Source organism: Phocoena sinus, chromosome 11 (assembly GCF_008692025.1).
Source record: "Phocoena sinus isolate mPhoSin1 chromosome 11, mPhoSin1.pri, whole genome shotgun sequence".
In the NCBI taxonomy this organism is placed as follows: domain Eukaryota; kingdom Metazoa; phylum Chordata; class Mammalia; order Artiodactyla; family Phocoenidae; genus Phocoena; species Phocoena sinus.
The window spans coordinates 34,641,899-34,654,149 of NC_045773.1; the positions used below are offsets into that span (position 1 = coordinate 34,641,899).

Below are 12,251 nucleotides of genomic sequence, written 5' to 3' on the forward strand. Positions count from 1 at the left end.
ATGCTTCCCTCCCAACCACTCCCTTCCCGTCTAACTCCTTCCTCTCTACCTCCTCTCAGGGAGGGCTTTCTTGGAGCCCCAGGACCAGGCCCGGCCCCCTGCTACATGCCCCTTAGCACCATACTCTGCCTGCCCGTCACCTGATCATGACTTGTTCAGCATCTGTCTTCCCACTCTGCTCAAGGAGCAGGGCCCACGTCTTTCCTAGTTGTGGGCGTATCTCTAGAGCTTGGCACAGTCAACATTTGATGAATGAATGAAGGAAGGAATGAACGAATAGATGAGCGAATACTTTATAGAGGCAATAATATTCTGCTTGTCCTCCCTGCTATGTCCCACTTTCTGTCCCAAGCAGATAGTCACATCAAGGATGTTTGCAGGGCTGATATATGCAGACGCTACATGAGTCAGCACCTCTTCCCAGCTCACATGGGAACCTCAACTCATTGGAGTTATGACACTGGGTATCACGGAGGGAAGATGAGGCACAGCCAGAGAAGGGTCTGGGGTCTCACTACAAGGAGCAGGGCCCAGGAAGAGTTGGAGCTTCAGAAGGAAGGCTGGTGATGGATGGGCCCAGGGCTGGGGTTCTCAGCCTGGGCAAAAGTTCCGAGATCCCAAGGTGACCCAGAAGTAACTGAGCCCCAGACACTTGAGGGAATAGGTACCCATCCTCTCAGAGCTCATGGTCAGAGAGGCAGCCAAGTAAGCTGGACTCCTCATCAGAAAATCCAGGTCCACTTGCCATGGACCTTCCTACCTATGTGACTTGGCCTCCCTGACATTTAGTTTCTTCATCTGAAAAACGGAGATGAGAATATTGCCTAACCTCCCTCAAGGGGCTGCAGAAGGAAATAAACTGAGGCCACAGTGGTAAAATGATACCACAGTTTAAACTGCTTAACTTCTAAAATTCACATTTTCCTTTATCCAGCCTAAAACTACTGGAGAATAAAGCTACTACTTTTGCCTCTTTTCTGCTTGGGTCTAAAACACTGACATGCTACAGGATTCTTTCCCTCCCCTCTCTCCCCCAGCCAAACTATAGAATCATTTGTGTTTAATGTTATCTATGGACACATTTTTAAGCCATCACCTTTTTCCTTCCACTTTTATCATGTCTTTCCTCTGTCTCGACAGCACCATGGTTACAGCACAGTTATGGGGAGGAGGAGGGCGGGGAAGCAAAATGGGATAAGGAGAAAGAGGAAAAACCCCAAAACAACACAGAATCACCGAAACTGCCCTTTTGTGTTCTTTAGCAACCACATGAGACAAAAGAAGCAGAAGTTTAGGGTCAAACTCCGGCCAATTTCCAGTTCTTGGATTTCAACCACTTTAAAACAAAAATATTTGGGAGCCAAAGTATTGTGTTTTCCCTTATGGCTCACAGACCAGCAGCCCAGGCACTGGGGTGGCGTGTGGTCCAGAGAGGACACAAGTAATGAAAATGCTGGGTTCTAATCCTGCCTCTACCAGCTGGGGAACCTTTGACCTGTTGTTACTCCCTCTGAGTTCAAGTTCTTCCTGTCTTAACCATAATTGCCTGTGAGAATTGAACAAGTCAATACAGTGATAATCACAACAGAATGCACTGGTCTTCATCGAGTACCAGACGCTCTGAAAGGCTACCTGTGCTATCTAACTGCAACCGCATGACATGGGTCTTATTTCCCCTCCAGCAGGTGACAAGAGACAAGGTCAGTGGGCTAGCCACTGCACCCCAACCCACACGAGCATTATTCTTGCTGTGCTCATGATAATCCTATAAGGTCAGTACTGTCACACTCATTTGACAGCTAAGGATGCTGAGGAATGGAAGGAAAGAAAAACTTGCCTAAGCTTGTGTACTGGGTGGCCTTCTCAATGTTTAATCCTCACCAAAACCCCCTGAGAAGGTGACTGAGATTATTATCTCCAGTTTCTGAATGAGGAAAATGAGGCACAGCTATTTCATGTAGTCACAGATGCATGGCTGGTGTCAGCCATAGTGGCAGGCGGTCCTTACCAGGCTGGCTCTGGTTGTGGCTCTGGCCCCTGGCTGCCCTCTCTCATGACCATTTTCTAAGACTTATTCTCTAACTTTCTGGGAGAGCCTGTGAGCCACCCAATGTCCTTTCAAAAATTATCTTTTCGGGCTTCCCTGGTGGCGCAGTGGTTGAGAGTCCACCTGCCGATGCAGGGGACATGGGTTCGTGCCCTGGTCCAGGAGGATCCCACATGCCGCGGAGCGGCTGGGCCCGTGATCCATGGCCACTGAACCTGCGCATCCAGAGCCTGTGCTCTGCAACAGGAGAGGCCACAACAGTGAGAGGCCCGCATACTGCAAAAAAAAAAAGTATCTTTTCCATTTAAGTCAGCCAGGGTATGTTTCTGCTGCTTGCAGGCACCATGGAAAAATGACAGCCCAGGTGGAATTCCCTACCTCATTCACTGTAGAAAACCCATTATGTAAAGAGCATGGTGCTCGGGGGCAAAGGAGGGCACCAAGCAGGTTGAATCAGCAGAGCCCCTGCCCTTGGAGAAGTAAAAGAATGCATGCAATATACTTCTAGAACAAAGTGATACCAGAACAAAGGACCAGAGTCACTTACAAAACAAAAGCGTAACGGAATTGAAGAGGTTGTACTGAGCTGTTTCTTAAGAATGAGCATTTGGATAAGCAATAAACAGGGAGGCAGGGATAACAGAAATGAACAACAAGATACAATGGAGGAAAGAGAAAGGTGTACTCAGTGAACAGAAGGGGCTCTCACCTGGGTAGACAGAGGTGAGTGGCAGGGATGAAGGGATAGGTTGAGGGCAGAGCATATTTCTTTCATACACACATATACAAACACACACATACCCAGATACACAAACACACACACATTGTGTATGTGTAGGTGTGTATGTGTACCTACATATGTGCCTGTGTAAATTTTATACCACTTCAGCCTAGAAATTAAAGAGTTCAGCTTTATCTGAATCCACTGTCAGACCATCCTCAGGTCTCACAAAAGCATCCTGACCCATGCTTTACTCCTAGAGGAAATGGATTGTTCACAGCTTCTAAGGCACGGGCAGCTAGTCTCCAAAGATGTCTCAACAGATGGTAAGACTCGCTGGTCAGGGATGCCAGAGCAGCCACTCAGCGAACATCTGCTGGTTTCAGGAAGAAGCTGCTACCTCAGGCACCATGAGGACCCTAAGACACATTTCTAGACTCCAGACATATGTCTCTTTAAATTCTCGTGGCCAATAGGTCAGTTTGCCCTCATGTCACCAACTCTGAGCCTGCAATTTCTGTCAGCGCCTTCGAGAAAGGCACCTCAAGCACAGAGGTGAGCGCTGACCTGGCTGAACAGCCTGGTTGCAAGGCCCTGCCGAGGAAGCAAAAGAAAAGCAGATTGCAGAAAAGAGGTAGATTTTATCAGCAAGTTTCATCTATGCCTAGAAGTTATGCCCAAGAGCACAGCGCACAGCAGCTCCTAAGCAAGTATCATATCAAACCACTCTGCTATGTGCCCATGGGGGTTCAAGCTGCCAGGGGAGCATGGCCCCCTGTACTGGTTTCCTTTGTTGGGGGCAAGATTTCTAACCCAGGAACATCTCAGCTAGTGACCAATCTCTGAGCATGTGTTTTAAGTACATGTCATCAATAACTAGATCTGAGCTGGAGAGCACTCTAAACATGAAATACATTTCTGCAACATGAAAAGAAAAAAGACTATTTGGGGCTGGTTTGAATTAGGTAGAATGAGACAGGAATTTTCCTGAAGTCCCCTGCTCTCTTCCTTGGGCAGCTACTCACTGCCTGGCAGAAACAAGACACAGTGCCTGGGGGCTTTAGCCCATGACCCACTGCCTGGCTGGGGGACCACTGTGTCTGAGTAGGGGTGGTAGGCAGACCTCATGAGGGGTGCTGAGGATGACGTTAAATAAAATTATCTACCTCTATGGCTCAAGAAATCTGACTATCTATTATGATTCTGCCTAGAGAGACTTGCAGTCTGTGTGATCAATGGCAGTGCTGGTCCCCTAGTGCTGCCACCATGGAAAGGTACAATTATGCCTTTAAAGCTCAAGGTGCAATTAATCTCTATAATGGGGCTAATGGTTCAAGCAACCTGGAAGCAGTTGCCATATTTTAAAAGATCATTCTGAATTGTTTTATGTCTGGAATTGCTCTGTAAAATCTGAACTTTTCATCTTCCGTTGAGAATGTATTTAATGCTGAGAGAATGGTCTTTTTGCAGACACACCGCACAAAAGGGGGTTTCCTTCTCATCTGGCAGGATCTCCCTGGAGGACTAAACTCCACTGGACAAAGCTGAGCTCAGCCCTCTAAGGCTTGGGTTCTTAGGAATTTGTTTTCTGAGGAAGAGTCCAAAGTGAAGATTAGGTCACAGGATACAGTCCAATCCAGAGCTCACTAGGGGCAACTTGGACTGACATCACTTTCTCTGAGAGAGAGAAAAGAAAAACGTGTGGCAGCTCGCAGGAGCAAGGGGTCAGGTCCCCTCCCTGGAGCTCCCACTGCCCCGGTCCTTCAGTAACTGTGGCCAGCAGGTGACACACGGTATCCTATGATCTCTTTTACCTGTCTGGTCCCTAAGTTCGCTATGAACCTCTCAAGGAAGGGGCTGCATCTGGTTCACCACAGGGGCCCCAATAACCATCAGAATAATTAATGGATGGGGTGCTGCCTCACAGAACATTAAGGACGGGTAACAGGTCAACCACGAAAGGGAGACATTAGATATCCAGACCCAAAGGACAGGCACGAGAAGAACACTACAGACATGGTGAGTTGGAAGCTCTTTAATCACTGACCAAGCTCTTTAAACAGTAACCTAGAACAATTTAGAAATGCAATTTATACTCATGTTATTTCCCGATAATAATGATAGCTAAGATGCACTAGGCAGTTTCCACGAGCAACATTGTGCTGAAGATGCGTAGGCATCACTTCATATCCTCACAATAACCCCCTGAGGGAGGCAGTATTCTTATCCCTATCTTACAAAGAAGGAAACTGAGGCTCGGGGAGGAAAAGTTACCTGTTTAGGATTACAGAGCCAGCAAAAGGATGAGCAGGATTCAAGCCCAGAGCCTGTCTCATGACCACTGCTTTCCTGCCTGTGATGCTGAAACTGGCCCCCGATATTTCTAAAACATCAATAGCTTATAATGGAGTAGATTTTTACTTTGAAGATGCCACAGCTTTCTAATTTATTTTGGGGGGGAAGACAGCTCTTTGTTTAGGATCCTCCCAGGTATGACAAAGCAGAGCAAACTCCTACTCCGTAATGGTGAGGATGAGGAAAGTAACGTCCTCAATTAAACCCTTTGTACTCATCATCTGTTTCATCCTCACAACCACCCCATGAGGTAGATGCGATTATTATCCACATCCTAGAATATAAGGAAACTAAGGTCTAAAGAGACAAGGTGGTCTCAGCCTTTCAAGGTCACAGCCAGTAAGAAATGGAACTCAGGATCTAATCAGAGGCCGTCTGCTGCCAGAGCCCAGTCCTTGGCTATTATAATCCCAATTCAAAGGGGCAGATGGGAATTTGGGGAAAAGAACTCTAGAATCCATGAAAAGACTGGATTTGAGGAACACAAGCCTGAAAACAGGGAGCCTCATTAAGACTCATGCTGCTTTGTACTCTACGACCACAGTGATTCCATGGTAACCCTAGGAACTCCAGAACCCTCAGATACCATCACAAGGAATGGGGAGGAAGAAGAGAGAAGGCTCTGTACGCTAGCGCCTGCCGGTCCAATGCGGCTGTTTTTGTAGATTAAATGTCTTCTTGGAACCAGCCAATTTACATATTATCTGCTGATTGACATATTACCTATGTATGCTTGCTTCTGTGCCAGAACAGCAGAGCTGAGTAGTTGCAACAGAGACTCTGTGGCCCACAAAGCCTAAGTAAGATATTTACTATCTGGCCCTTTAAAGAAAAAGTTTGCCAACCCCTGGACTACAAGTTAGAGGGCCTGATGCAAACAGGAGCCAGGAAAACAGCAAGCCCAGAGTGTCCAGGCAGAACAGGCACACACTTCACCTATCCAGCTGGTGCCTGACACACCCAGCTTATAACTGTTTTTCAAAAAAGCATGATATCCCAAACCAGCCAGCCCTGCCCCTCACGTCCTGCCCTCTCTACCCTCCAAAAGGAGCAGCAGCAGTGAGCCTTACCTTTGTTGTACATGTTCGTTGGCACTTGAACGTCGCTCAGGCTGATGTTCACAGGCAAATTATTAAAATGGTCATTTGGGGCTAAGATGAATTCCTTCCCCAGCTCCAAAAAATTCCCATCTTTGTCCCTTTCATTTATCAGCACGGCATTGAAGTATTCATACTGAAAGAGAAAGTCAAAAAACATGACATGTGGCTTAGGGAAGAAGGCTGTGAACTCAGACGGACCTGGGTATGGTTGCGGGCGGTCTGTTCCCTACACTTGTGGATCCTGCTCTAGTCATGTACTCTGTAAGTCTTTCACAGCATCTACGGCTGCTTTTGCACAGGTGTGATAGCATCATATAACTATTTCCCAGTGTCATTAAGTACTCTTGAAAAACATAAATTTAAGAAGCTGCTTAGTACTTCCTTATGTGAATATAGAGAAAACTGCCCCAAAACATTTTAATCCTTTAAAGTTTGAAGACAGACCCTGCCTTTATTCAGCCTACCTTTAAATAGAAGGAGACTGGAAAACAACAAAAATTAAGTCAATATATAATATATTAGATAGTCATACTTGTTGTTCTAAGTGCTTTCCATATGTTAACTTATTCAATTCTCCTAACGACTCTATAAAGTAGGTTTTATGAGTATTCTAACTTCACAAATGAGGAAATTGAGGTAGAGAGAATTTATGTATGCTGTCAAAGATTACACCACCAATAAGCAGAACCAGAATTAAAACACAGACAGTCTATTTCCAGAGCCTGTGCACTTAACTGCTGTGCAGTACTGCAAGACGGTAGATGGCAGGTGTGGTTGGAATTATCAGAGCAGGAATTTAAAACAACTGTAATTAATATACTAAGGGGGGCTTCCCTGGTGGCGCAGTGGTTGAGAGTTCGCCTGCCGATGCAGGGGACATGGGTTCGTGCCCCGGTCTGGGAAGATTCCCACATGTTGCGGAGCAGCTGGGCCCGTGAGCCATGGCCTCTGAGCCTTCGCGTCCAGAGCCTGTGCTCCGCAACGGGAGAGGCCACAACAGTGAGAGGCCCGCGTACCGCAAAAAAAAAAAAAAAAAAAAATACTAAGGGGACTAAAGGAAAAACTAGAAAACAGGTAAGAGCAGACAGATAAGTAGAGAGACAAATATTCTAAGAGCAATAATCAAAAAGAAATGCTAGAAATCAAAAACACTATAATAGAAATGAAGAATGCCAATGGGTCATCACCGGCCTGGATACAGCTGAGGAAATAATCAGTGAGCCAGAAGCTCACGTCAGTAGAAACTTCCCAAACTGAAAAGCAAAGAAAAAAATTAATGGGAAAAAAGGAATAGAATATTCAAAAACCACAGAACAATTACAAAAAGTATAACAGATATGTAGTGTAATGGGAATACCAGAGAAGAAAGACAAAAGGGAACAGAAGAAATATTTGAAGTAATATTTCCAAAATTAATGACAAACACCAAACCACAGATCCAAGAAGTCCACGGAAAATCAAGCACATGAATATTGAAAAAAAGAAAAAACTACACCTAGGCGTGTCATATCCAAACTGCAAAAATCAAAGACAAAGAGAAAATCTTAAAGTAAGCCAAAAAGAGGAAAAAACCTTACCTACAGAGGAACAAGGACAACGATTACATCAGACTTCTGTTCAGAAAACATACAAGCAAGAAGAGAGTAGCACAAAATACTTAATGTTCAAAGAAAAGACCTACCGGGCTTCCCTGGTGGCTCAGTGGTTGGGAGTCCACCTGCCAATGCAGGGGACACGGTTCGTGCCCCGGTCCGGGAAGATCCCACATGCTGCGGAGCGGCTGGGCCCGTGAGCCGTGGCTGCTGGGCATGCAAATCCGGAGCCTGTGTTCCGCGACGGGAGAGGCCACAACAGTGAGAGGCCCACGTACCGCAAAAATAAAAAGAAAAGACCTACCAACCTAGAATTCTAGAATCTAGAAAAATTATCCTTCAAAAGTGAAAAAGAAATAAAGACTTCTTCAGACAAAAATTAAAGAAATTTGTTGCAAATAGACCTGCCTTGCAAAAAATGTTAAAATTTCATTAAAGGGAGGGAAAACTACACAGGTCAGAAACCCAGAAAAGAGTGTTACAACAGGAATAAATGAAAGTAAAATATTTAATTTTCTTATTCTTAACTGACCTGACAAATAGTTTGATCAAAATAATAATAGCAACAAATTGGATTATTATAGTTATGGATAAGTGAAATGAATAGCACAGTGTTATACTACCCATGAAGTGGTACAAGATTATTTGACAGTGGACGTGAATTAGTTGTAAATGTATATTGCAAACTATAAAACAACTACTAAAAAAATTTTTAAAAGAAGTATAAATGCCAAGGAAGGAGAAAATACTACGTTATGTAATATGCTCAATTAAAACCAGAGAAGGCATAAAAAGAGTAGAAGACCAAAAAAAACACAAGGGCAATGAATAGAAAACAGTTATAAGTATGGTACATATTAATCCAACTATACCAATGCTCACTTTAAATGTGAACGGTCTAAATAGATTTAAAGAGATGGTCACAGTGGATAAAAAAGAAGAACCAACTATATGCTGTCTACAAGAAACTCACCTTAAATATAAAGAACAGGTCGATTAAAAGTAAAGGGATAGACAAACTACCACTGGCATTTTTCACAGAACTAGAACAAAAAATTTCGCAATTTGTATGGAAACACAAAAGACCCCGAATAGCCAAAGCAATCTTGAGAACGAAAAAAGGAGCTGGAGGAATAAGGCTCCCTGACTTCAGACTATATTACAAAGCAACAGTAATCAAGACAGTATGGTACTGGCACAAAAACAGAAAGATAGATCAGTGGAACAGGATAGAAAGCCCAGAGATAAACCCACGCACATATGGACACCTTATCTTTGATAAAGGAGGCAGGAATGTACAGTGGAGAAAGGACAGCCTCTTCAATAAATGGTGCTGGGAAAACTGGACAGGTACATGTAAAAGTATGAGATTAGATCACTCCCTAACACCATACACAAAAATAAGCTCAAAATGGATTAAAGACCTAAATGTAAGGCCAGAAACTATCAAACTCTTAGAAGAAAACATAGGAAGAACACTCTATGACATAAATCACAGCAAGATCCTTTCTGACCCACCTCCTAGAGTAATGGAAATAAAAACAAAAATAAACAAATGGGACCTAATGAAACTTCAAAGCTTTTGCACAGCAAAGGAAACCATAACCAAGACCAAAAGACAACCCTCAGAATGGGAGAAAACATTTGCAAATGAAGCAACTGACAAAGGATTAATCTCCAAAATTTACAAGCAGCTCATGCAGCTCAATAACAAAAATACAAACAACCCCATCCAAAAATGGGCAGAAGACCTAAATAGACATTTCTCCAAAGAAGATATACAGAATGCCAACAAACACATGAAAGAATGCTCAACATCATTAATCATTAGAGAAATGCAAATCAAAACTACAATGAGATATCATCTCACACCAGTCAGAATGGCCATCATCAAAAAATCAAGAAACAATAAATGCTGGAGAGGGTGTGGAGAAAAGGGGACACTCTTGCACTGCTGGTGGGAATGTGAATTGGTTCAGCCACTGTGGAGAACAGTATGGAGGTTCCTTAAAAAACTACAAATAGAATTACCATATGACCCAGCAATCCCACTACTTGGCATATACCCTGAGAAAACCAAAATTCAAAGAGAGTCATGTACCAAAATGTTCATTGCAGCTCTATTTACAATAGCCAGGACATGGAAACAACCTAAGCGCCCATCATCGGATGAATGGATAAAGAAGATGTGGCACATATACACAATGGAATATTACTCAGCCTTAAAAAGAAATGAAATTGAGCTATTTGTAATGAGATGGATAGACCTAGAATCTGTCATACAGAGTGAAGTAAGTCAGAAAGAAAAAGACAAATACTGTATGCTAACACATATATATGGAATTTAAGGGAAAAAAATGTCATGAAGAACCTAGGGGTAAGATAGGAATAAAGACGCAGACCTACTGGAGAACGGACTTAAGGATATGGGGAGGGGGAAGGGTGAGTTTTGACAGGGCGAGAGAGAGTCATGGACATATACACACTAACAAACGTAGTAAGGTAGATAGCTGGGGGGAAGCAGCCGCAAGGCACAGGGATATTAGCTCGGTGCTTTGTGACAGCCTGGAAGGGTGGGATGGGGAGAGTGGGAGGGAGGGAGACGCAAGAGGGAAGACATATGGGAACATATGTATATGTATAGCTGATTCACTTTGTTGTAAATCAGAAACTAACACACCATTGTAAAGCAATTATACCCCAATAAAGATGTTTAAAAAAAAAAAAAAAAAGTAAAGGGATAGAAAAAGATATACTATGCTAACATTAATCAAAAGAAAGCCAGAGTGGCCATATTAATTTCAGAAAAAGCTGACTTCAAAGCGAGGAAAATTATCAGCAAAAAAGACTGGCATTACATAATGATAAAGGGGTTAATTCTCCAAGAAGACATAACTATCTTTAATGTGTATGCACCTAATAACAGAATATTAAAGTATGTGAGGGGGAAAAAATGATAGAACTACAAGAAGAAACAGATAACATGCTACTAAAGTTGAAGACTTCAGTACCCCTCTATCAGTAGCTGATAAATCCATCAGGCAGAATACTGGTAAGGATACAGTTTGAACTGAACAGCACAGCAACTGAATCTAATTGACTATAGACTAATTCATCCAACAACAACAGAATATACATTTTTCTCAAGCTCACATGGAACAATCACCATGACAGACCACATTCTGGACCATAAAACACACCTTAACAAATTTAAAAGAATAGAAATCATACAAAATGTGCTCTCAGACCACATTGACATTAAACTAGAAATCAATAACAGAAAGACAGCTGGACAAATCCCAAAATATTTGGAGATTAAACAATATATTTCTAAATAATACATGGGTCAAAGAATAAGTCTCAAGAGAAATTTTAAACTAAATTAAAATCAAAATATAACCTGTCAAAATTTGCAAGATGCAGCAAAAGCAGTGCTTACAGGGAAATTTACAGCATTCAATGGATGTATTGGAAAAGAAAAAAAGACCTAAAGTTAATCGCCTAAGCTTCTATTTTAGGAAACTAGAAAAAGAAAAGAAAATTGAATCCAAAGTAAGCAGAAGGGGAAAAAAAAACACTTTTTAAAAAATTTTGATGAACAGAAATCAATGAAATTGAAATCAGGAAATCAATGAAACTAAAAGTTGGTTCTTTGAAAAGATTCATTACAGTGAAAAGATATAAAGCAAAATCATCAAAGGAAAAGAGACGCATGTGGCAAAGTCCAGAGGAATCCAGATGTGAGCTTCCCAAGATTTCTCTCCCAGCACAATTACATAAGATGTACAAATTCTTTCAGCAATGAATGGATGACAATACATTTGAAAGGTTGCCTACCAGAGAGGCTCAACAAAGACTCAGTGCTGGGGCTTCCCTGGTGGTGCAGTGGTTAAGAATTTGCCTGCTAGTACAGTGGACACAGCTTCGAGCCCTGGTCCGGGAAGATCCCACATGCCACAGAGCAACTAAGCCCGTGTGCCACAACTACTGAGCCTGTGCTCTAGAGCCCGCAAGCCAAAACTACTGAAGCCTGCGCGCCTACAGCTCATGCTCTGCACCCAACAAGAGAAGCCACTGCAATGAGAAGCCCATGCACTGCAACAAAGAGTAGCCCCCGCTCGCCGCAACTAGAAAAAGCCCACGCGCAGCAACGAAGACCCAATGCAGCCAAAAATAAATAAATAAAATGAATTTATTTAAAAAAAAAAAAAAGGACTCAGTGCTAAGGATTTTTACTGGGTGTTGGTCATGTAGCAACACTAGTTACCAACTTAAGCTAATTGACTTTAAGGAATTCCACACCTAGCAACTATAGAGCACACATTCTCTTCCAGATCATAACAGTGGGAATTCAGTATATGATAATGATACAAAAAATATCAACAACATCTAAGAAAAGATGATATCTAGAAGAATCTTAAAGATTTTGAAATTAA

At 42.7% G+C, this 12,251-nt stretch overlaps 1 protein-coding gene across 1 annotated transcript in view; it reads right to left on the minus strand.

Moving 5' to 3' along the window:
* Nucleotides 1–12,251, minus strand: part of CACNA2D3 (calcium voltage-gated channel auxiliary subunit alpha2delta 3) — a 795,852-nt gene that overhangs the window by 478,791 nt on the left and 304,810 nt on the right. The window contains exon 5 of the mRNA XM_032649095.1: nt 6,194–6,356. Within this exon, the coding sequence (XP_032504986.1) occupies nt 6,194–6,356 (163 nt within the window). The remainder of the gene's footprint in view (nt 1–6,193; nt 6,357–12,251) is intronic.